This window comes from Somniosus microcephalus, unplaced genomic scaffold, assembly GCF_052327205.1.
Source record: "Somniosus microcephalus isolate GS21.2 unplaced genomic scaffold, FLI_Smic_1.0 unresolved_chr6, whole genome shotgun sequence".
In the NCBI taxonomy this organism is placed as follows: domain Eukaryota; kingdom Metazoa; phylum Chordata; class Chondrichthyes; order Squaliformes; family Somniosidae; genus Somniosus; species Somniosus microcephalus.
Window position 1 is genome coordinate 48,670,927 of NW_028225184.1, and position 27,047 is coordinate 48,697,973.

Genomic DNA, 27,047 nt, shown 5'->3' on the forward strand with positions numbered 1-27,047 from the left:
TGCATCTCTCCACTTCACCCGATGAAGGAGAAGCGCTCCGAAAGCTTGTGATTTCAAATAAAGCTGTTGGACTATAACATGATGTTTTCTGATTTCTCACATTTGTCCACACAAGTCCAACACTGGCATCTCCACAATATCAATAATTTAGATATGAATGTAGGAGGTATGATCAGGAAGTTTGCAGATGACACGGAAATTAGTGGAGTGGAAGACAGCAGGAGGGAAGCCTCCTGCTACTGGACGATATAGACGGGTTGATTTGATATGCAGAACAGTGGAAAATTGAATTTAACCCTGAAAATTCTGAGATGATGCATTTTGTGAGGACTAAAAAGGCAAGGGAATATACAATGAATGGTAGGATCGTAGGGAGGACAGAAGATCTGAAGGACCTTGGTGTGCATGGACATAGATCCCTGAAGGCAGCAGGGCAGGTAGATAACGTGGTTCAAACGCATATGGGACACTTGCCTTCCTTAGCCGAGGCATAGAATATAAAAGCAGGGAGGTTATGATGGAGCTGTACAAAACGCTAGTTAAGCCACACTATAGGAAGGATTTGATTGCATTGGAGAGGGCGCAGAGGAGATTCACCAGGATGTTACCTGGGCTGGAGCGTTTCAGCTATGAAGAGAGACTGGACAGGCTAGGGTTGTTTTCGTTATAGCAGAGAAGACTGAGTGGGGACCTGATTAAGGTGTACAAAATTATATGGGGCACAGATATGGTAGATAGAAAGGAACTTTTCCCCTTAGTAGAGGGGTCAATATCCAGGGTGATAGTTTCAAGGTAAGAGGCTGGGGGTTTAGAGGGGATTTGAGGAAAAACTTTTTTACCCAGAGGGTGGTTGGAATCTGGACCTCACGCCTGAAAGTGTGGAAGAGGCAGGAACCCTCACAACATTCAAGAAGCATTTAGATGAGCACTTGAAACGCCATAGCATACAAGGCTACGGATCAAGTGCTGGGAAGTGGGATTAGAACAGATAGGGCTTGATGGCCGGCGTGGACACGATGGGTCGATGGGCCTCCTTCTGTGCTGTATAACTGTATGAATCTCTGATTATTTTGCTCATTTATATCACAATTCCCCTGCCTGATGTCTATGTCTACATTGTCCTTCTCCATAGTAAACACAGACGCAAAATATTCATTTTAAACCTCACCTACATCTTCTGGCTCTACACACAGATTGCCACTGTGGTCCCTAATGGGCCCTACTCTTTCCCTGGTTATCCTCTTGCATTTAATATACTTATATATAGCACTTGGAAAATAGTGACAGGATCGGAAAAAGTCAGAATGGATTTACAAAAGTTAAATCATGATTGACTAAACTACTGGAATTTTTGAGGATTTAACTGGTAGAATAGATAAGGGAGAGCGAGTGCATGTGGTGTATTTGGACTTTCAGAAGGCTTTCGATAAGATCCCGCACAAGAGTTTAGCGTGTAACTTTAAAGAACATGGGATTGGGGGCAAGTTACTGAATTGGATAGAGAACTGGTTGGCAGATAGGATGTAAAGAGTTGGAATAAACAGTTATTTTTCCGAGTGGTAGGCAGTGACTAGTGGGGATCGGTGCTAGGACCCCAGCTAATCACAATATATATGAATGATCTAGACGATGGAACTAGTTGTAATGGGGCAGAAATTCGGGTCGGGGGCTTGCCGCGCGTGCAAGCCCCCGATCTACACTTACCCGACGCGCTGGCCGTTGAGCATCAGCGATGCCTGGAATTCCTGTTTGAAATGTTGACTCCCGGGCAGCGTCTGACGTCACGCCGCCCAGGAGTGCAGCCAGCGCGAAGCCTGGAGCACGCAGTGCGAGTGAGACACGCCCCTTGAGGTCTCATTTTAAAAGGACACGCCCCCAATGTTTCTCACAAGCTGCAAAGCATTTTTACATGTAGAGCAGTATTTTAAATAGGTTTTTGGTATTTTTAAGAAGTTTTTGATAACTTTTATAAACATTTACTTTTTTTGAAGAATCTGAAGTAGTTTTAAACAGAATTAAAGCCTTTTAAAAGCCCTGAAAGCATTTTTTCATTCCATTTATTTAATTAGCAACGTCGTCGTCGTACGTGTCTTCACACTGTTCCCTTTGGGGAAATGTATGAAGTGGTGGAAGGATTTCTGGCCGTGATTAACGCTCCTTCTGTGATCGTAACCATCTCTGTACCAGCCATTCGGGTGGTTAGACCTATGGCGGGAGGGTTTTATGGGCTCCCACAACCTATACGAAGGAGGGGGGCCACCCACACCCACGGACGCAAATATCCCACTGGATGTCTACCCAGAATTTAGAGCCGGAGCTCCGACTCCACTTGCCGGGACTGTCTGGAGCGGTGTTAGAAATCCTACGCCATGTGGCCCAGCGGCGGGGATGCTACTACTACGCCAAAGGCCCACTCACATTAGCAACATGAAATGGCTGGAATGAGCACAATTCACGGCATTAAAATAACTCACAATTGAACTGTTGATGACCTCAGCAATCTCCTCAACGCGGTGGAGGCGCAGCGCCTGCTCATCATTGGTAATGAGAAGTCCAAGGCACCGCAAAAAGGACAGATGATAGCTTGGTCTTTCAAGTGGCAGCATAGGGCTCCAGTCACGGGGAGGGATAAGGCGCAGGAAACGTATGGGTGTCACCTTTTGCACGGAGAGGGCCTTTTGCATAGCGGTAAGCATCCCCGCTGCTGGGCCAGAAGGAATAGGGTTGCGAGCCCCGCTCCAGACAGTCCCGGCAAGTGGAGTCGGAGCTCCAACTATAAATTCTGGGTGGACATCCAGTGGGATACTTGTGTCTGCGGGTGTGGGTGCCCCCCCCCTCAGATGGGTTGTGGGAGCGCGTAAAACCCTCACGCCATAGGACTAACCACCCTAATGGCTGGTATGAAGATGGTTATGGTCACAGAAAGAGTGTTAACTTGGCCAGAAATCCTTCCACCACTTCATACAGATCCCGAAAGGGAGCAGTGTGAGGATACGTACGATGATAACCTCTTGCGCAATGCACCTCCTTGGACCCACAGTCGCAGATGCGAGGGGGCAAATCGTGCAATTGTTAAATTTTTCATTTTATTGACTTGTAAAATGTTGGCCCAGTAATTCCGTTCCAAATGCGTGAGTACGATTGGGGTGCTCACGCATCTGGCAGGAGGAAATGCCGGTTTTCAGCATGCACAGCGCATGCGGGGAAAACCGGCATTTCCTGTCCTCTGAATGAAGGGGTTCAGAGGCAGAACGCATGCAACTGCACAGGCAGCGCGTGCGCAGTAAAATTCGCCGGTTTCATTCATGCTTTCATTGAGGTTAAGTCCTTACAACTTACACATGAAAAAAGCATGAGTACAGTTGCTCCAGAGGCTACGGAGGAAGATATATTTTATCTTGGAGCTTCTGAAAGGCAATATTTTTGTTTGGGAAAGGGAGGAAAGTTATTTTAAGAAATGCTGAGCTAAGTTTTAAAGTTTATTTTTTTTTTTAAACGGTTTTTCAGTACTTTAGGTAGAAGGAGCAATTGTGGCTTTGTGAATTGAATTTGCTGTGTTCATTTAAATGTGAAAATGACGCCAACATTTTTAAGAAAGAAACTTTTCATCAGTAATATATTCTTTTAAGTAATTATGTATGTATGTCTGTATATATTCCTTTGTGTATATGTATGAATATATTCCTTTACTTGTGTATGAATGTATGTTTTTAATTATGAGTTTCAGAGAAAGTAACTTATTGGAATATCATAATTAAATACATACCTTCATACACATTAGTAAAGGAATATATACATATATGTAAAGGAATATATACGGACATACATACATAATTACTTAAAAGAATATATTACTGATGAACCGTTTCTTTCTTAAAAATGTTGGAAATGTTACATTACTCATTTTAGAACAGTCATTTTCACATTTAATAAACACAGCAAATTCAATTCACACAGCCACAATTGCTCCTTCTACCTACAGTACTGAAAACCCGATTAAAAAAAGGAATTAAACATTAAAACTTATCTCATAATTTCTTAAAATAACTTTCCTCCCTTTCCCAAACAAAAATATTGCCTTTCAGAAGCTCCACGATAAAATATATCTTCCTCCGGAGCCTCTGGAGCAACTTTACACATGCTTTTTTCATGTGTAAGTTGTAAGGACTGAACCTCACTGAATCCATGAATGAAATCGACGAATTTCACTGCGCACGCGCTGCCTGTGCAGTTGCATGCGCTGTGCCTCTGAACCCCTTCGTTCAGAGGACAGGAAACGCCAGTTTTCTCCGCATGCGCTGTGCATGCTGAAAACCGGCATTTCCGCCGGCCAGACGCGTGAGTACCCCGACCGTAGGCACGCGTTTGGAACGGAATTACTGGGCCAATACCTCCAAGTTTGCAGACGTCATAAAGCTGGTTGGGCGTGTGTGCTGTGAGGAGGATGCCGAGACAGTCCAGTATGATTTGGAGAGATCGGATTATTCGGAAGATGCATGGCAGATGCAGTATAATGTGGATAAATGCGAGATTATTCACTATCGTGGCAAAAACAGGAAGGAAGGCAGATTATTATCTGAACGGCAATAGATTGGGAGCAAGGGAAGTGCAACGCAACATGGGTGTCCTTGTTCACCGGTCGCTGAAGATAAGCATGCAGGTGCAACAGGTGGATAAGAAGGCAAATGGTATTTTGGCCTTCATAGCGAGAGGATTCGAGTACAGGAACAAGGATGTCTTTCCACAGTTGTACAGGGCCTTGGTGAGACCACACCTTGAGTATTGTGTGCAGTTTTGGTCGACTTATCTGAGGAAGGAGGTTCTTGCCATGGAGGGCGTGCAGCGAAGCCTCACCAGACTGTTACCTGGGATGGCAGGAATGACGTATGAGGAGAGATTGGGTCGATTGGGCTTATACTCGCTGGAGTTTAGAAGAATGAAAGGGGATCTCATTGAAACTTATAACATTCTAACAGGACTGGATAGACTAGATGCAGAATGGATGTTCCCGATGGCGGGGGAGTCCAGAACCAGGGGCCACAGTCTAAGGATAAGGGGTAAGCCATTTAGGACAGAGATGAGGAGGATTTTCTTCACCCAGAGAGTGGTGAACCTCTGGAGTTCTCTACCATAGAAGGCTGTTGAGGCCAATTCATTAAATATATTCAAGAAGGAGTTAGATATATTTCTTAAGGCTAAAGGGATCAAGGGATATGGGGAGAAAGCAGTGACAGGATACTGAATTTGGATGATCAGCCATGATCTCATTAAATGGCGGAGCAGGCTCGAGAGGCCGAATTGCCTACTCCTGCTCCTATCTTCTATGTTTCTATTTTTCTATTATACAACTTGAGATTTTGCTTTATTTTGCACGCCATTGTTTTTTCATGCCCCTCATCGCTCTCCTAATCGCATATATAAGTGCCCACCTGCACTTTCTCTATTCATCTTGGACTCCCAATGTTTTCATTCCTATGTATCTGCCAGAAGCCTGCCTTTTTTTCCTAATCCATTCTTGTATGTCCCTTGACATCCAGTGTGCGATGAGTTTGTTGGCCCCACCGTTGACCTGTACGAGAACATAATGCCGTTGTACTCTCTCTATTTCCTTTCTGAAAGACTCACACTACTCTGATGTGCATTTCCCTACAATTAGCTGGTCCCAGTCCACTTTGGTCAGATCCTGTCTTATCATATTATAATTGGCCTTCCCCCAAATTGAACACTTTATTTCCGGTCCATCTTTGTCATTTTCCATGTCTTCCTTAAATATCACCGAATTATGGTCGCTGTCACCGCAATGAATGCTCTCCTACTGACACTACTAACACTTGCCCGGATACATTCCCTAGAATTAGCTCCAGTACCGCCCCCTCTCTTTCAGAACTTTCTGCATGATGGCTCAAAAAGTTATCCTGGATGCACTGTAAGTATTCTGCCCCCTCTATGCCTTTCACACTCTGACTATCTCAGGTGATATTGGTGAAGTTGAAATCCTCTACTATTATTACGCTATTGTTTCTACACTTCTCTGAGATTTGCCAACATATCAGTTCCTCTATCTCCCCCTGACTGTTTGGCGGCCTGTAGTACACTCCCAGCAAAGTGCTTGGCCCCTTTTTGTTTTTAAGTTCTACCCATATGACCTCGTTAGAGGAACCTGCTAAGATAACCTCCCTCCTTACAGCAGTAATTGACTCCTTGATTAATAATGTGACAACCCCTCCTCTTTTACACTTCCCCCTTCTCGCCTAAAAATTCTATACCTCGGGATATTGAGCTGCCAGTCCGCAAACATATCTCTGTTATTGCAAAAATATCTGACTCCCATGTTTTTATCACCAACATCAATTCATCTGCCTTACTCGCAAGATCCCTTGCATTAAAAAAATGCCATCCAGCGTTGCCATACTCCCATGTGCTGTTACATATTTGCTCTGTCTTCCAGGCTGACTTGTTTTTTCTGATATATGTAGGTGTGCATCACCCGCTACTATAGCTCCACTCCTTATCCCATCCCCCTGCCAAGTTAGTTTGAACCCCCGCCCCCCAACAGTACTAGCAAACTTCACCACAAATATTTTGGTCCCGTTCCGGTTCAGGTGCAACTCGTCTGATTCGTACAGGCCCCATCTTCCCCAGGAGCAGACCTAGTGATCCAGGAAACTGAAGTCCTCCCTCCTGCACCAACTCTTCAACCACGCATTCATCTGCTCTATCGTGCTATTTGTATATTCACTAGCATGTGGCACCGGGAGTTATACAGAGATTACAACCTTTGAGGTCCTGCTTTTTAATCTGCTACCTAGCTCACTACATTGTTGTTGCAGGACCTCACCCCTCTTTCTACCCATGTCGTTGGTACCAATTTGAACCACGACCTCTGAAGGTTCGCTCTCCCCCTTCAGAATGCCCTGCAGCCGTTCAGTGACTTCCTTGATCCTAGCGCCAGTGAGCAAACATAGCAACCTGGAGTCACGTCTGCGGCCACAGAAACGTCTATCTGTTCCCCTTACGATAGAATCCCCTATCACTATTGCTTGCTCACTCTTTTTCCTCCCCTCCTGTGCAGCTGTGCAACTCGTAGTGCCACGGACTTGGATCTTGCTGCATTCCCCTGAGAAACCATCTCCCCGATCAGCATCCTAAACTGAAAATCTGCTGGAGAGGGAGATGGACCTAGGGGACTTCTGCACTACCATCCTAGCTCTTTTACTCTGTCTGGCGGTCACCCATTTCCTGTTTGCCTGTGCACTGTTTAACTGCGGTGTGACGACCTCGTTAAACGTGCTATGCATGAAGATCTCAGCTTCACAGATGCTCCACAGTGACTCCAGCCGCAGCTCCAGCTCCGAAGTGTGGAATTCGAGTAGCTGTAGTAATAGATACTTCCTGCACATGTGTTCGCACTGCACACCGAAAATGTCCCTGACTTCCCATATAGCACAGGAGGAGCACTCCACATTGCCGAGCAGCCATGCCATGTCCTACCCTTAATATACTCCCTTTTCTTCCTATAAATTAAAGAATATTAAATATACTAGGGACCTTACTTCCCTTTAAACATTACTTACTCTGAACTAGAGACTTTACTTTTACTTTAACGACTGGACTGTAGAAATAGTCACCAGGTCCTATTAACAATCAGCTCCTTCCCTGATTGTCACGTTGCTTTTTCGCTTTCGCAGGTTGTTGTTTGACTGCTCCCGCTCTCGGACACTTTCCTTGGTGCAAAGTAAGAAACAATTCCCAACTCGCAGCATCTGTTTAAACCTCACTTAACTTTCAGTCCCATTAAATTCTCCACCACTATTTTTTAATAATACTAATTTACTTTAATTCCTCCTTCTCACTAGATCCTTGGGTCCCTTGAATTTTCGGGAAGTTATTGCTGTCCTCTTCTGTGAAGGCAGAACCAAAGGATTTGTTTAATTGCCACGCCATTTCCTTGTTCCCCATTATAAATTCTCCCGCTTCTGACTGTAAGGGACATACATTTGTTTTCATTAATCGTTTTCTTTTTATATACTTGTAGATGCTTTTACAATACGCTTTTATGGTTCTTGCAAGTTTATTCTTATACTGTATTTTTCCCCTCTTAATCAATCTCTTGGTCATTTTTTGCTGAACTCTCAGCTGCTCCGAATCCTCTGGCTTGCTACTTTTACTGGCAATTTTTTGTGACTCCCCCTTGGATCTAATACTATCCGTAATATATTTTGTTAGCCATGTTTTGGCTGCTTTTCCTTTTCTGTTTTTGCGCCAGAAAGTAATGTATAACTGTTGAAATTCATGCATTCGTTCCGTAAATTTTTGTCTTTTCCTATCCACCTTCATGTCTTTTAATGAAGCTCCCTATTTTATCTTCCCTGCTTTCCAATTCTCGGCCTCTTGAAATGAATGCCAGGGTATTCTTTGCTTTCCTAGAATCATAGCATCACCGAAATTTCTGGCACAAAATGAGGCCATTCGAGCCATCGTGTCTGAGTCTACCGATAAAGTGCCATCCAGCCTTATCCCATTTCCCAGCTCTTGGTCCATAGCCTTGTAGGTTATGGAACTTAAATGCATATCAAAGCCCGTTTTAAATGTGATGAGGGATTCTCCCTCTACCACCCTTTCAGCCAGTGCGTTCCAGAACCCCACTACCCTCTGGGTGTAAAAAAGCTCTCCTCAACTCCATTCTAATCCTTTTACAATTTACTTTAAATCTATGCCTCCTCTTTATTGTCCTCTATGCGAGGCGATGCAGGTGCTTCCTGTCCACTCAATCTAGGCCCCTCATCATTTTAAACATCTGATTCAAGTCTCTCCTCAGACTTCTCTGTTCCATAGAAAACAACGCAAGCAAACCCACCTTAGTTATGGCCTTATTAACCTGCGTCTCAACTATAAGTGATTTGTGTGCCTGTACCCCAGTTTCCTCTTCTCCTCTACACCATTTAGATACTTTTTTTCCAAGGAGTAATTGCCATCCATATCACAAGTATATTGGTTATTCCACGTATACCCTTCCACATCAGACTTTTTATATAAATACATATATAATAGTAAACCATCATTCTGGATGGAAATTGGCAGGGTCGTTCGTTGATCCATTGAAGAGTCCAAGGGGATAGTGGAGGATTCATTGACTGGGACGGATCAGTAGTTGGTGAGATTATGCCTCAGTAAAGGCGATGTGTGTGAGGATCAGTGGAGGATACATTGACTGGGACGGATTAGTAGTTGGTGAGATTTGGCCTCAGTAAAGGTGATGTGTGTGAGGAGCAGCAACAGCAAAGGAGCGGGAACTGGTTTTGCTGCTCGCATGAAACGATTGATAAAACTCTCGATGGGCCTTTCAAAGAATGCCAGAAGAGGCACAGAGGGTCACTGTGGACCTGTTCACGAATAATTCAATTCTAGAAATGCAGGGGATTGGAAACCTAGTGGAGTAGTGAAGTGTTGGGCTATTGGCCGTTAATTAAGGGCAGAATAGAGAAATACAGAAAAGAGCGAATTAATAAAAGGGATATGGGACTCATGGCAGATTGACACTTGAACTCCTGCAGCTCATCTCTGGCTCAAGCCAAATGTCAGTACATGGGGTGCTAACAAAATGATCCACTTGTGTGATCAAAATCAGTAATCGTGACATTAAGTAGAGCATTTGTCCGGTCAATCACATGGAACTGAATTCAACCTATTGACGTTGGTAGCGAATTGATAAGGAGTTAGGAGACAGAGAGCAGGGATGACGGGTATGTAATCTCATTGGCAGGATGTGATAAGTGGTGTCCCCAGGATTCTGTAATGTGGCCTCATGTTTTCACTGCATTGCTCTATGAGTTACAGGAATGAATATAGTTCATTACATCCAAATTAATGTCGAAACTACGTTCGGTGGCATTGCAAATTCAGGAGCTAGCAGCAGAATGTTGCAAGGGGACTTTGCTAGATTAAGTGAGTGTGCAAAACTCAAGTTGATTCACTTCAGTGTGGTTGGAGTGAGAATTCACCCACTTTAGACCTAAGCAAGATATACATTCCACTTGGAATGCTGAGTGCACTTTATAAACCAACACCAGATTAAGGATGTAAGAACATATGAACAGAACTAGGTCATGAGCCCCTCTAGCCTGTTTCACAAATCAATACTATCATTGCTGATCTGTATCCTAACTCCATCTACCTGGCTTGGTTTTATAAAACGTATTACCCTTTCTTAATACAAATCTACTAATCTCACTTTTGACATTTCCTATTGATCTAGTCACAACCGTAATTTTGAGTGAGAGTTCAATGTTTTCAGCTTACTTTGTGTATAGAAGTGCTTCATCACATCACCCCTGAAGGACCTAGCTATAACTGTAAGGTTATGCACGCTTGTTCTGTACTCTCCCACCAGCTGAAATAGTTTCTCTCTTTCTAACAGATCAAATCCGTTAATGAACTTAAACAGCTGAATTAGATCACCCGTTAAGCTTCTGTACTCGAGCGAATGCAAGCCTAGACAATGGAACATCTCCCCATAATTAACCCTTATTGACCTGTTATCATTCTGGTCAATCTCCGCTGCACCCCCTCCAATGCCAATGGGGCAGATTTTGCGGTGTGTATGGCGGCGTACTCTGAGAGTGCTCCGTCACATTTACTGCAAGTTCGGGATTTCCACAAGTGCTTGCACAGGCACTAACTCCCGAAGTTGTGATTGTTCCAGGTTCGCCTTAACACATGATCTGCACCGATGGGGAAGTACTAATGAAAGGTGCAGATTTGGGCGAATTACAAACTGCCTAGCAATTACATCCGCAAATCTTATGGTTACTGAAAATGGGCACAAGAGGCTGTGTCACATTTTAAAAGATCTGTGACTGTAAATTGTGGACGTTTTGGTGGAGGAGACTTTTTTGTTGTTTGAGTTTAATTTTACTTATTTGGGAAGTTGAAAAAGAAAGTAAAATAAAATGAAATTCTAACAAATTTCAGTGAAAAAATTATTCCAAATAATAAATGAACAAGATAACTTATATAATAATCTCTCTTTATCATGGAGAATAGATTTGTTTATTACCAGCCTAAATGAGGTATGAATAATATATTTAATACTGAAAATTAACTTTGAATATATGGTTGGGAATCTCTTTCTGAAGTTCAACAACATTACCTGTAAGAGATAAAGGACAATTTTAGCCCTTTACTGAGGATCAAAAAAGGAAGTTGTATCCAAAGGGACTAATAGATTGTGGGTCTGGATGAAAGCATAAAACAAAGGATTGATATATGAAGTAAGACCAGATAAACTATCTTTTTTTATAAGTTTTGATAAGTTTTGAAAAAATAGTGTCAATTGAAGAGACTGAAAGAGCCTTTTCTGGGCGTGGTTTATCTTTAACAGAATTTATGGGTGTTTCTTCCCTTACGCAGAGGATGTACGCTGCACTCCTGGCCTTAGTGATGTCATACGTGGCACACAACTCTGCATCGCCAAGGAGCAACTATCCATTCTCTGCATCTCTATATCTGTATCTATGCGCCCGATGCAATTGTTGGGCCATTATATCCTTCCTGAGGCCCGCTTCCCTGATCATAATGCAGTTACTCCAGACGGGGTCTAGCCATAGCTCTGTACAGCTCCAGTTACTCCAGATGGGGTCTAGCCAGACTCTGTACAGCTCTAACTTAACTTCCACCGCCACGTATTCCAGCTCTCTTGAGATGAAACACATTATTCCATTAAACTTTGTAATTATCTGTACCTCTCCACTAGATTTTAGCTATCCCTGTACTTCGACCTTTAATTCACTCCATGTTTCCAATTTCCCGAGCTTTTTAGCAATTAGAAAATCGAAGAATCTTGTTTGTACGTCCAAAGGGAAAGCACTCACACTTTCTCTCTTTAAATTCCATCTGCTACTGTCTTCCCGCTCACCCAATCAAACAATGTCCCTTTACAACTTTTTGCTCACGTGTGCATTATGTACTGTGCAACCTAACTTATTTTCGCCAGCGAAATTTGATATATGGCTCTCTATTCCTTCATCCAAGTCAGTTATAAATATGGTGAAAAGCTGAGTTCCCAGTACAGATCCCCGGGGACACCATTATTCACATCCTGCCAATGTGAGTTCAGAGCCATTATCCCTACTAACTCTCTCCAACAAAATAACCATTTCATTTCCAATTCAATACGTTGCCTTCAATTGCACGCATGGCTACTCGAATGCCTTCTGGATGTCCCTATAAATAGCACTCATAGACAGTTGTTTAACTCCAATTATGTACCTTCTCAAAATAACAATTGGTTCGATAGATGTGATTTGCACTTTACAAATCCATGCTGGATCTCTCTGGTCAGTTCATGTCTCTCCAAATGCTCAGTCACGCTGTTCCTAATAATAGATTGTAGTGCATTCCCCAAAACTGATGTAGACTGATGGGCCAAAAATTTTCAAGTTCATCTCTCCTCCCGTCGTAAATAAACAGTGCCTGTTAGTTTCCAATCGAATTGGCCAATTCATCAATCGAGAGACTTTTGCAAGTTCATGACTAACACATCAGCAATTTCCTCACCTAGTCATATTAACCTCCCCCACCCCTCCCGCCACACGCCCATCGGGTAGAAACACTCGGGTCCTGGAATTTTTTTCTATCTTTGATGTCATTATCTTCTCCATCACCATTTTTTTACGTATATTGAACCTAGATATGTCTTCCTATATTTATTGTACTTTTCCTTGAATCGCTGACCAAAATGTTAGAAAATAAAGACATCTCTCATAGTACCTGAGCAATGAAAGCTACTGAGATGCAGACATGCATTACTGCTACAAACTTCACAAGATGATGCATTACAGCAATGAATTTCAATTACATAATAACAAATTCATTTATTGAGCAGTTTGATATTTAATTGCTCAATTTCATTATATTAGAGAAAAGCGTCGACACTAACCTTGAGAAACGATTCTCCGAGCCCCAAAAACCACTAAAAAGAGAGAACATGAATCAGTTACTCAAACACCAAAACCTTTAGCGGCTGAATATACTGACTGACTGCCGTGTATTGTTTTATGGACATTTCACAGTGTAACTGAGTTGGTGATATTCTGGCTCCTTTTACTTCAACTCCCGCTCCAGTACATGAACACATAATGTAGGCAGACACTAATTACAGAGAGTTCCAGATTTACACTACACTTTGTGTGAGAAAGTATTTCCAGTTTTCACTCCAAATTATTTAGCATCAGTTTAGATATCCTGCTCCTTGTTATAGATTCACCCACCGTGACTGAAGAAATTCTACCGAGATGTTCATTTGCATCTAATTCCAATAATGCACGGCAATTAACAAAATGTGCCCTTGGGCCTAATGACACAAAACACGTGAAATGATAACAGATCCATTTTGTGGCTTTGTGACAACGGCACTGAAAGACAAATGAATGCAACTGCATGGAATGTGGGTGCAAACACTGAGCATCTTTACAGATCTCCACATGCGGCTACACCACGATACAGAATGGCAATGGCAGAGCCGGAGCTCCATTATTGAATGGATTCAGGCATTACCAGTGGCAATTTTGTTTGGAGACGTTGTTGATTAAGAGGTTAATGCAGCTCTGTGTCTTAGTAGTGTATTAGTCTCCGCGCACTGTGCAGATCTCTGTCTCAGTGATATGCTCAGCTCCAGCAGACTGAATGAGGAAATGGAATTAAAATACATTCCTGGATCTGAAAGCTGCCTGAATTATTCACCAGAAAGCATTAGTTGTACAGACAGTACACAGACGCTCAACTATATCAAAGAGCACCTAAAATTGTGATGCAAGACGGAAAAGAGAAAGAAGTATAATCAAATAAAGGAAAATGGTCAGTACTGCAGACAACAGTAGCAGCAGTTAGGTGTGAAAACGGAAGCCTGCGGTTTCAAGCCGAAGGAGCTTTAATTCATAAAAAGCGGCACTTAGCTGCTCACAGAAAGAACAAAGTCTCAGAACCAAAGAAAATACTAAAATATATTTACTACAATATACAGTGACTGTGTTAAAATCATTCTCATCCAGTTTCTCTCTCGAAATCTTTAATGCCCCCGGCATTATCTGTTCATGTTTGAGTGCAGACACTGAGTGGGTTGCTTGACGCGAGTTCAGCAGTGGTGAGCCCGGCAGAACTTTAACCTCCTACCGCACATGCTCGCTCTGCAGCAGGCAACAGGTATCAAAGAGCTACATCACGACATTTGGCCGAGGCTTCCTTCAGTGGCCTCGGAGCATTAAGCTGAATGGTAGCGCCAGTACCTCCGCTTGTTGGAGATCAGGGAACACAGCAAGGAGCGGATGTTAATCATTCGGTCTTACTATGATTTATTTCTTAGCTCTGCACTGCAGGCACTTACTGAGCTATCAGGAGACCAATATGCTCCACTATTCTCCTGACAATATACACAATTCTCCAAATCCATTCCAGTAACAAATTAAAAAGTGCCGTATAAAACCGAGAGATGATCATTTACTTCAACTTTTCCAAAAAGGAGATTAGGAGACCCATCAACACCCAGAGAGTGGACACAATGTGGAAAATGGGACCACATGGTGTAGTTCCGGTGAATAGCATAGATGCATTTAAGATGAAACTAGTTGCTAAAATGAGGGAAAAAGGAATAGGAGGATATGTTGATAGTGTCATCTGAATTCGATTGCGAGGTGGCTGGTGTTGTGTAGACCTGTTGGGGCCGAATGGCCTTGTCTCTGTGCTTTTATTTCCATGTAAATCTATTTAATTTCAGGCTGAAATTAACAATGACAGCAAATGCTGTAAACGGAAGCCTGTGGTTTCTGCTCTGAAGCATTTCTCCATTGGCAGGTAGTATGTTAACCCCTGACAGTAAGTACAATACATCAGAATCAAGAATGTATATATACACTTCGAAAAAGTATTTTGTGGCAATCTTTCTTATACACTTTCAACCGTATAATTCATTAATTGGTGTCCATAATTGTGAAAGGACATACTTGCTCTCGAGTCAGTACAAAGAAGGTTCACTCGGTTAATCCCGGGGATGTGGGGATGTACATATGAGGAGAGGTTCAGTAGATTGGGACTCTACTCATTGGAGTTCAGAAGAATGAGAGGCGATCTTATTGAAGCATATAAGATTGTGAAGGGGTTGGATCGGGTGGATGCAGGGAAGATGTTCCCGATGATGGGTGAAACTAGAACTAGGGGGCATAGTCTTAGAATAAGGGGCTGCTCTTTCAAAACTGAGATGAGGAGGAACTACTTCACTCAGAGGGTGGTAGGTCCATGGAATATGCTGCCCCAAAAAGCTGTAGAAGCTACATCATTACATAAATTTAAAACAGAAATAGACAGTTTCCTAGAAGTAAAGGGAATTAAGGGTTACGGGGAGCGGGCAGGAATTTGGACATGAGTCTAGGTTCGGATCGGTCATGGCCCTGTGGGTAGCGGAGCGGGCCCAGGGGCCGTGTAGCCTGATCCTGCTCCTATTTCGTGTGTCAAATTTTGTTAGATTCAGGAGATGGTTCTGTGATAGTGGATTGGCGGTTAGGATCAGATCAGCCATGATCTTATTGAATGGCGGAGCAGGCTGGAGGGGCCGATTGGCCTACTCCTGCTCCTATTTCTTATGTACTTATGTTCTTATGTTCTTAATTATTGGATAATAATTAAGGAGTCAATTACTGCTGTAAGGAGGGATGATATATTAGCGGGTTCCTCCAATGAGGCCATATGGGTGGAACTTAAAAACAAAAAGGGGGCAAGCACTTTGCTGGGAGTGTACTATAGGCCCCCAAACAGTCGGGGGGAGTTAGAGGAATAGATATGTAGGCAAATCTCAGAAAAGTGCGAAAATAATAGGGTAATAATAGTGGGGGATTTCAACTTCCCCAATATAAATTGGGACAGTCAGAGTGTGAAAGGCTTAGAGGGTGCAGAATTCTTAAAGTGCAACCAGGAGAGCTTTTTGAGCCAACATGTAGAAAGTCCTACAAGAGAGGGGGCGGTACTGGACCTAATTCTGGGGAATGTAGCCGGGCAAGTGGTGGAAGTGTCAATAGGGGAGCATTTTGGCGACAGTGACCATAATTCAGTGAGATTTAAGGTGGTCATGGAAAAAGACAAAGACGGCCCGGAAATAAGGGTTCTAAATTGGGGGAAGGCCGATTTTAATATGATAAGGCAGGATCTGGCCAAAGTGGACTGGGAGCAGCTACTAATAGGAAAATCCACATCAAAACAATGGGAGACTTTCAGAAGGGAAATTGAATGAGTACAACGTCAACATGTTCCTGTAAAGGTCAAGGGTGGGACCAACAAGCAAAGGGAACCTTGGATGACAAGGGATATACAAAAATGCATTAGAAATAAAAGGGGGGCTTTTGGCAGTTACAAAAGACTAAAGACAGAGGAAGCCCTAGAGGAGTATAAAAAGTGCAGGGGCATATTTATAAAAGAAATTAGGAGGGCGAGGAGGGGCCATGAAATAACACTGGCGAGCAAAATAAAGGAACATCCTAAGATGTTTTATAAGTATATTAAGGGCAAGAGGATAACCAGGGAAAGGGTAGGGACCATTAGGGACCAAAGTGGCAATCTGTGTGTAGAGCCAGAGGATGTAGGCGGGGTTTTAAATGAATTTTTTGCATCTGTGTTCACTATGGAGAAAGACGATGCAGACATAGAAATCGGGCAAGGGGACTGTGACATATTTGAACATATTAGCATCGAGAGGGAGCAGAGGCTAGCGGTTTAAGCAGGCCAAAACGTGGATAAATCCCCAGGCCCGGACGAGATGCATCCCAGGCTGCTGTGGGAGGCAAGGGAGGAGATTGCAGGGGCTCTGACACTAATTTTCAGAACCTCTCTGGCCACAGGGGATGTACCAGAGGACTGGAGAACAGCTAACGTTGTACCATTATTCAAGAAGGGTAGCAGGGATAAACCAGGGAATTACAGGCCAGTGAGTCTAACATCTGTGGTGGGGAAATTATTGTAAAAAATTCTGAGGGACAAAATTAATCTCCACTTGGAGAGGCAAGGATTAATCGGGGATAGTCAGCATGGCTTTGTCAAGGGTAAATCATGTCTGACAAATCTGATCGAATTTTTCGAGGGGGTGACTAGTGGGGTGGATGAGGGAAATGCTGTGGATGTGGTTTACATGGACTTCAGTAAAGCTTTTGACAAAGTCCCGCATAGGAGACTGGTTAAGAAGGTAAGAGCCCATGGGATCCAGGGTGCCTTGGCGCGTTGGATCCTAAACTGGCTGAGTGGCAGGAGGCAGAGGGTGATGGTTGATGGTTGCTTTTGTGACTGGAAGCCTGTGTCCAGTGGGGTACCTCAGGGATCGGTGCTGGGTCCCTTGTTGTTCGTGATCTACATAAATGATTTGGATGAGAATGTAAAAGGTATGATCAGTAAGTTCGCAGATGACAGGAAAATTGGTGGGGTGGTAAATTGCGAGGAGGAAAGCCTCCGGCTACAGGACGATATAAACGGGTTGGTCAGATGGGCGGAAAAGTGGCAAATGGAATTTAACCCTGAAAAGTGCGAGGTGATGCATTTTGGACGGACAAATAAGGCAAGGGAATACACAATGAGTGGTAGGACCCTAGGAAGTACAGAGGGTCAGAGGGACCTTGGTGTACATGTACATAGATCCCTGAAGGCAGCGGAGCAGTTAGATAAGGTGGTTAAAAAGGCATATGGGATACTTGCCTTTATTAGCCCAGGCATAGAATATAAGAGCAGGGAGGTTATGATGGAGCTGTACAAAACGCTGGTGAGGCCACAGCTGGAGTACTGTGTGCAGTTCTGGTCGCCTCACTATAGGATGGATGTGATTGCTTTGGAGAGGGTGCAGAGAAGATTCACCAGGATGTTACCTGGGATGGAGCGCCTCAGCTGTGAAGAGAGGCTGGACAGGCTGGGGTTGTTTTCCTTGGAGCAGAGAAGGCTGAGGGGGGACCTGATTGAGGTGTACAAAATGATGAGGGGCATAGATAGGGTAGATAAATAGGAACTTATCCCCTTAGTGGGGGGGTCAATAACAACGGGGCATAGATTCAGGGTAAGGGGCAGGAGATTTAGAGGGGATTTGAGGAGGAACTTTTTCACCCAGAGGGTGGTTGGAATATGGAACTCAATGCCTGAAAGGGTGGTAGAGCCAGGAACCCTCACAACATTCAAGAAGCATTTGGATGAGCACTTGAAATGCCATTGCATACAAGGCTATGGACCAAATGCTGGAAAATGGGATTAGACTGGACAGGGATGGATGGGTGGCGCAGACACGATGGGCCGAAGGGCCTCTTTCTGTGCTGCAAAACTCTATGACTCTATGACTCTATAACCACCACCATGTGTGATGGAGTAGCAGACTGAAACGCCATACTGTCATTTATTTGTGCAATTCAATTCAAGTCAATTTAATAAAATAAAAAAGCTGTTTCATATTCCACTAGCATCTTGTAACCTGTATAAAAGCAGATGTGTTGAGGGACATCACAGAAACAGAATGGGATAAATCGGAGGATACTATCAGGCACAATGCAGTTTTGCGATAATTCGATACTTCAGCTTGTTTAAGGCCTGAAAGGAAGTTAGATGGTCAGCTGTTCACTAACATAAGTTCAAGGCCAAGGTGGTGGGTTTCACAGGCACATTAAACAGGAGAAGTGCATGTGTGGGGATAGGAGAGACATTAAGGAAAGATGCAGAATCAGAGCTCAGAGAGGGCGGAGCCTCAGGTGTTTGAACGTCGTGACCAGGGGAATTGTGTGATGTAGCATCTGAACTGATGGACTTGATCTTAGAGACTTCAGCTTTGTAGAGAGATTAGAGAAGCTGGGATTGTTCTCCTTAGAGCACAGAGGTTTAAGCGGAAATTCACCAGAATGACTTGGATTTCTGTCATTAGAGCAGTGAATATTAAGTGGAAATTTAACATAAAAATACCGGGAATGAAGGATTTCAGTTATGAGGAGAGACTTGAGATTTACGTTGATCTCCTTAGAGCAGAGAAGGCTAGGTGGAGATTTAGTTGTATGATTCCTGGGGAAAGGGGCTTCAGTTATGAGGAGAGATGAGAGAAGCTGAAGTTGTTCTGGTGCAGTCTGCGAGGAACTAAGAAGTGGATTTAAATACAGTTAAAAATAGTTTTTGAAAATATTTCAGGCTAAAGCTAACACTGAAAGAAAATGTTGAAAACAGAAACCTATTGTGTCAGCTCAGAAGCACTTTAACTCGGACAATGAGGAAATGAATTTAAGGAGGAAAATACATTTTGACAATATTTCTTTTATGTTTCAGGCCACATAATTAATTAATTCTGTGTTTACCACCACAGATAGAATCAGCAAATTACAGAACATTCCAGCAGCACTGGAACCACAGCACCATCGTGTCTGTGCTGACTCTTTGACAGACCAATCACATTCGTCCCACTCATATATTTTTTCTTCAACGTCCTGCAAGTTTTTCACTTTGGATCATTTACCCCATTCCATTTTGAAAGTTACAATTAGAGTTCCATAGAGGGAGTGCAACGATGGTTCAACAGACTGATTCCTGGGATGGGGGGATTGTCCTATGAGGAGAGACTGAGTAGTCTAGGCCTATTTTCTCTAGAATTTAGAAGAATGAGAGGTGATCTCATGGAAATATATAAAATTCTTAAAGGGCTTGACAGGGTAGATGCAGGAAGGATGTTTCCCCTGGCTGGGCCGTCTAGACCCAGGGGCCACAGTCTCAGAATAATGGGTCGGCCATTTAAGACAGAGGTGAGGAGACATTTCTTCACTCAAAGGGTGGTGAATCTTTGGATTTCTGTACGCCAGTGGGCTGTGGTGGCTCAGTCGTTAATTATATCCAAGCCGAATATCGATTAATCTTTGGATATTAATTGAATCATGGTGTTTAGGGATAGTGCTGGAATGTTAGATGTCCTACTCCTGCTCCTATTTCGTATGTTTTTATGTTCTTAATATACATTTAGAGATAATATTCCACTTTACATCTCGTAAACTGTAAATTTAGTGGTATTATATACAAACACAATGGATGAAATAGAATGATACACTCCGCCTAATAACCCTGTATTGTGCGGCAAATGTAACTGTGCATTGAAATCAATGTAGTTTGTTTCTGAGTCCAATTAATTTAAAGAAATTAGCCGACTTTGAAACAACAAGAATAAAACTCAATTTTGACGTGAATGAAATCCATGTGTTTTATATTCACCATTTCATTCAACTGAAAATCAAGTCAGCTTGGAGCTTGGTTGGAAATGCAGTAAACTTTAAATTGTAGTAAACAGTGAGGGGGATAGCAGCAGACTTCGGAATAGAGACAGTGTTGTGAAGTGGGCAGGTACATTTAAGGTAGTGAAATCTGAAGTGATGGAATTTAGGTAGACGAATGAGGAGAGACAATGTATAGGAAATTAAAATATATTACAGGGCGTTCCGAATCAGAGCGCACATTCACAAATCTTTAAAGGTGGCAGGACCTATTGATCAATATGTTAAAACAACCTTTAAGATCTATTGCTTTAATAGTAGAGACATAAATACAAAAGGAAGGAGGTTTGCTAAACCTTTGTAAATCACAGGTTAGGCCTCAGCTGGAGCATTGTGTCCAATTATGGCCACCACACATTAGGAAGGATCTCATGACCTTATAAATGATGCAGAGGAAATTTAGCAGAATGGTAGAAAGATTGACAGAAGTTAGTTATGTGGAGAGACTGGTGAAGCTGGGATTGTTCCCCTGACGGTAGAGAAGGTTAAAGGAAGATTTACCAGAATGGTACCAGGGATGATGGACTTGAGTTATGTGGAGAGAGCGGAGAAGCTGTGATTGTTCTCCTCGGTACAAAGCAAGCGTGTACCCATAAGGAGGAAATATGGGGCTTCCAAAGCTATAATGCTTGGATGAGAAAGACAATGGAGGTTAAATTAAATTATGACAAATGTCAATTGCAGAATACAGCAGAACACTAGGTAGAATAGGGAGAGTGCAGGCGGAAATTGAAAAATTACATAAGAAGGGAAAGGGGAGCAAATGGAAACAAATTAGCGGGTAAAATGTATCATTTATAAGCACATTAAAGTAATGTTGGGGCCGATTAATGTCAAAAGAGGAAAGATTCTTGTGGAGGCAGAGAGCATGACTGGGGTACTGAATGAATAGTTTGCAGCTATCTTCACTTAGGAAGATGATGAAGTTAATGTTGCAGTAGATGTACTGGATAGGATAAAATAGATAGCAAGGATGTAGAAAATAAGTTGCCGATATTTACATTAACAATTCGCACGATCCATATGGAATGTATGCTACATTGCTGAGGGAAGTAGTGGAGGAGATAGCTGAAGTTCTGACCACGATTTTGCAAAGCTCCTTGGAAATCAGAGTGGTGCCCAAGGACTGAATCATTGCAAATATCATGTGACTGTTCAAAAAAGTGGCGAGAGATATACCGGTTAATGCCAGGCTAATCAGTCTACTTTCAGTGGTGGGAAAACTACTGGAGACCATTGTTAAGGACAATATTAAGTCTGACTTACAGAAGCATGGTGTAAAAAGGAACAGTCAACTTGGAGCTGTTCAAGAAATATCATGTTTGACTAACTTGACTGAGTTTTTTGAAGCAATAACAAACAGGTCATGCAGCCGATTTTGTATATCTGGAATTTCAATTAATATGACATAACAGATGCGAAATGTAGAAGCAGATGACAGTATAGGCAGGATGGTAAATTGAGTAGGTAATTGTCTAAGGGATAAGAGGCAGAGAGTAGTGATGGACGGATGTTTCACTGATTGTGTGGAATTACACAGTGGTATCCCCCAGGGGTTGGCAATAGCACCATTGGTTATATTATTATATAGAAATTACCTCGACTTGGGTGTAAGGGGTAACATTTCCAATATTCCGTCTGATGAAAAAATGTAGCAACGTTGTCGGTAGTGATCTGGATAGCAGCAGACTTCAGGAGGATATAGTCAGAGTGGTGAAATGGGCAGACTATGCCAGATGCAATTTACTGCGGCTAACTGTGCAGTGAAGCACTTTGGGAGAAACAACATGGCGAGGCAGTATAATATAAATGACAATATCTTCAAGGGGTAAAAGAACAAAAGTGTATTGGGGGAACATACTCACAAATCATCGAAGGTGGCAGGACAAGTAGATAAGGCCACTATGACCGTGTATGTGATAATTGGCTTTGATACAAAGACGCACTAAATAGAGGAACACAAAAGTCATGCTAAATATTTACAAACAGGTCTCAACTGGAGTATTGTGTACAATTCTAAGCACCACACTTTTGGAATGATGTCAAGTGCTTCGGGAGGATAAGATAAATTTTCCAGGATAATTGTATGCATGAGGGCCACCCATTGCAGGAACTGGATTTGCTCTCCTCACAGAACATTTTAATGGGAGGCGCAATAGAGGTATTGGCAATAATATAGGGCATTGATAGAGCAAGGAGCGATAAACAGTCCACAAACAAATCTCAAAGATTTCTGATAATTTACTGAAGGTGCAGAGGGGAGATGAGGTGAAATGATTTGGCACAGAGGGTGAAGATCTGGAACACACCAACTGAAAGCCTGGTGAAATCAGATTCCATAGAAACTTTCATAAGACCATTGGACATGTATTTGAAGAGCACTAATTTGCCTGTTTATGGTCTAAATGTTCGAACCTGGGACTAAATGTCCCCCTTCTGCACTTTAAGAGAAAATGACTCTAACTAAATAAGTTCTATCGAAACGACATAGTGTAAACTATTCCAATAATCCATGGCTAGGATCAAGATGTGTATTTGCCTTAAAGGAGCAAAACACCATTAAGGGATGCACAGATACAAAAATGGTCAATTTTTAATGGTGTGAAACCATCATTTAAAGACAAAGCAAGCACCTGGGTGGAGTCTGTGTACAAATAATGAGCATCTTTACAGATTTCCACATGCGACCATACCACAAAACACAATGCTGTCGTGGAATCTCCATTATGGATTAGATGGAGGCAGTAACGGTAGGAATTCAGATTGGGATAAAATTGAGTTTAAGAGATAAAGTCTAAATTCTGAGCACCAAAGGCAGCTGCAGCATTGTATTGCTTGAAGGACATTCGTCTCAGCCCACTGTTCAGATCTGTTTCTCAGTGATATGCTCAGTTCCAGCAGTCTGAATGAGGAAATGGAATTGAAATAAACTCTTATATCTGAAAGCTGCCTGAATTATTCACCAGAAAGATTTAGATATGCAGGCAGTATACACACGCTCAATGATAGCAAAACGTGCCTGAAGTTGAGAGGCAAGATGCTAAAGAGAATGAAAAATAAGCAAACAAAGGGAAATGCTAAATACTGCAGAGAACAGCAGCAGCAGTTAGGTGTGAAAACGGAAGTCAGCGGTTTCAACTCGAAGGAGCTTCAGTTCAAAGAAAGAGGAACAAAGCTGCTCGCAGAAAGAACAGTGTCTCAAAACAAGCGAGACAACTACAATATATTTAGTATAATATACAGTGACTGTATTATAAATTCAGTTTCTCTCGCGAAGTGTCCAATACCCCCGGCATTATCTGTTCATGTTTGAGTGCAGACACTGAGTGGGTTGCTTGACCTGAGGTCAGCAGTGGTGAGCCCGGCAGAACTTTACCCTCCTACCGCGCATGCTCGCTCTGCAGCAGGCAACAGATATCAAAGTGCTGCATCACGACTTTTGGCAGAGGCTTCCTTCACTGTCCTCGGAGCACTGAGCTGAATGGTAGCGCCAGTATCCGCTTGTTGGAGATCAGGGAACTCAGCAAGGAGCCGATGTTGACCATTCGGTCTTACTTTTATGTACTTCTTAGGTCTGCACTGCAGGCACTAACTGAGCTATCGGGCGATCAGTATCCTCCACTATTCTCCTGACAATAAACACTATTCTCCAAATTAAGTCCAGTAACAATTTAAACCGTGCTTTTTCAAACCGAGAGATGATGACTTAGTTCAATTTATCCAATAAGGCGTTTACGAGACAATTGTTCATGCAGTGATTGGACACAATAAGGAAAATGGGATCACATGGTGCAGTTGCGGTGAATAACATAGATGCATTTAATTTGAAACTATTTGGTAACATGAGGGAGTTAAGAATAGGAGAATATGCTGATAGTGTCATCTGAATAGATTGGGAGGTGTCTGATGTGGAGTATAATCAATGGCATAGACCTTTTGGTGCCGAATGGCCTTGTCTCTGTGCTGTTATTGCAATGTAATTCTATTTAATTCTCAGGCTGAATTTCACAGTAACAGTAAATGCTGTAAACAGAAGCCTATGGTTTCAGCTCTGAATCGCTTCACCTCGGACAGAGAGTAATTTAACCCCTGACAGTAAGAACAGTGGTTCAGAACCGAGAATGTGTTTAAACACATTTAAAGAAATACATTGTGGCAATCTTTCTTATACAATTTCAACTGAAAAATTAATTAATTCTTGTATAATCCACCACCGTGTGCGTTGCTTCAGCCGACTGGAAATCCATACTGTCGTTTATTAGTACAAATTGATTCAATTATTAAAATAAAAATAGTTATTTCATATTCCACCAGCAACTTCCAAACTTGAAAAGGGGATGTGCTTAGGGACATCACACAAACAGAATGGGATAAATCGGAGGATGCTATCAGACAGAATGCTGTTTTGCAAGAGCATTACAGTCACTGAAGTGAAAATAATTCAATACATCAGCTTGTTTAAGGTCTGAAAATAAGTCAGATGGTCAGCTGTTCACTAAAAATAAGTTCAAGGCCAAGGTGATGGGATTCACAGGCAAACTAAACAGGGGAAGAGCATGCGTGGGGATAGGAGAGACATTCGGGAAAGACTCAGAATCAGTGCTCAGAGAGGGCGAAGCCTCAGAACTGTTTGAGCGTTGTGATCAGGGGAACTGTGTGATTTAGCAGCTGAACTGATGGTCTTGATCTTACAGACTTCAGTTATGTAGTGAGATGAGAGCAGCGGGGATTGTCCTCGTTGGAGCGCAGAGGTGTAATTGGAGATTCACCAGAATGGCACCAGGCCTGAGCAACTTCAGTTATGCGGAGAGATTAGAGACACTTGGATTTGTCTCCTTAGAGCAGAGAATGTTAAGGGGAGATTTATCATAAACATACCGGGAAAGAAGTACTTCAGTTATTAAGAGAGACTAGAGAAGATTAACTTTTTCTCCTTTGAGCAGAGAAGGCTAGGTGCAGATTCGTCAGTATGATACCAGGGAAATGCACTTAATTTATGAGGAGGGATGAGAGAAGCTGGGGTTGTTCAGATGCAATCTGTGTGGAAATAAAAAGTGGATTTAATTACCGATAAAAATAGATGATGAAATTATTTCAGCCTGAGGTTAACAGTGAAAGAAAATGCTGACAACAGAACCGCTGGTTACAGGTCAGAAGCGCGTCACCTCGTACAATGAGGAATTCAACCCTGACAGTAAGGGAACGGCATCAGACCCAAGAATGAGGATAAACATATTGAATGAAAATGCACTGTGACAATCTCTCTGATGTGGTTTAACCGTATAATTAGTTAATTCCTTGCTTACCACCACAGATAGAATCAGCGAATCACAGAGCCTGACAGCGGAGCAAGAGGACATTCGGCCCCTCGTGCCTGTCCTGGCTCTTTTTCAGGCCCAAAACATTAGACCCCCTCATATGTTTTTCCTCATAGGCCTGCAAGATTTTCCATTTGAAACATTTACACTATTCTGCTTTGACATTTACAATTAGAAGTGCACTAACAGAATGATTCTCAGACATTCAATTGTTAATGAAATTGAATTCAAGACACTTATTGCAATTATATAGGGCCCCAGTGAGACCAAACCTTCAAATTGTGTACAGTTTTGATCTCCTTACCTAAGGCAGGATATACTTTCCATAGAGGGACTGCAACGTTGTATCAACAGACTGATTCCTGGGATGGGTGGATTGACCTATGAGGAGAGATTGAGCAGACTAGGCCTATATTCTCTAGAGTTTAGAAGAATGAGAGCTAATCTCATTGAAATATATACCATTCTTACAGGGCTAGACAGGGTAAATGCAAGAAGGATGTTTCCCCTGGCTGAGGCGTCTAGAACCAGGGTTCACAGTCTATAAATACATACTCAGCCATTTAGGACTGAGATGAGGAGTAATTTCTTCAATCAGAAGGTGGTGAATTTTTGGAAATCTTTACCCCAGAGGGCTTTGGAGGCTCTGTCGTTAATATATTCAAGTCCATGATCGATCATTTTTTGGTTATTAAGCGAATCAATGGGTATGGGGATAATGCGTGAAGGTGCAGTGGGGTTCAAAGATCAGCCAAGATCTTGTTCAATGACGGATCAGGCGAGAACGGCAGGATGCCCTATTTCTGCTCCTATTCTTATGTTCTTATGTTCGTAAAATATATGAAGAGAAAATGTTCCACTTTACCTCTCGTAAACTATAAATTAGGGGAATTATATAGAAACACAATGGAAGAAATAGAAATATACAAACGATTACTACACAACTATTGTGCTGCAAATACAACTGAACATTGCAATCAATGTAGTTTGTTTCTGAGTCCAAATAATTTAAAGTAATTAAACGACTTTGAAATAAAAAACTTTAAATTGCATTTGGAAGTGCATGAAAGCCAAGTGCTTTATATTCTCCATTTCTTTCATCTGAAAAGCAAGTCAGCTTGCAGCTTGGTTGGAAAAGTAGTAAACCTGAAATATGTAGTAAGCAATGCGCTGAATAGTAGCAGACTTCCGGAGGACAGAGAGAAACTGGTGAAATGGGCAGGTACATTGCAGCTGACATTTAATACAGAGAAATATAAAGTTTTGGAAATTGGGCAGACGAAAGAGGAGAGGCAGTGTATAGGAAATTATAAAATGTTACAGGGCGTTCAGAAACAGAGCGCACATAGAAAAGTATTTAAAGGTGGCAGGACTCGTTGATCAATGTGTCAAAAAAATCTTTAATATCTTTTGTTTAATATTA

The 27,047-nt window shown here is 42.4% G+C and overlaps 1 protein-coding gene across 1 annotated transcript in view; it reads right to left on the bottom strand.

Annotated features, from left to right (window-relative positions):
* Window positions 1-27,047, bottom strand: part of LOC147087281 (Fc receptor-like protein 5) — a 68,105-nt gene that overhangs the window by 35,782 nt on the left and 5,276 nt on the right. Inside the window, exon 2 of the mRNA XM_085978143.1 lies at window positions 12,938-12,970. Within this exon, the coding sequence (XP_085834269.1) occupies window positions 12,938-12,970 (33 nt within the window). The remainder of the gene's footprint in view (window positions 1-12,937; window positions 12,971-27,047) is intronic.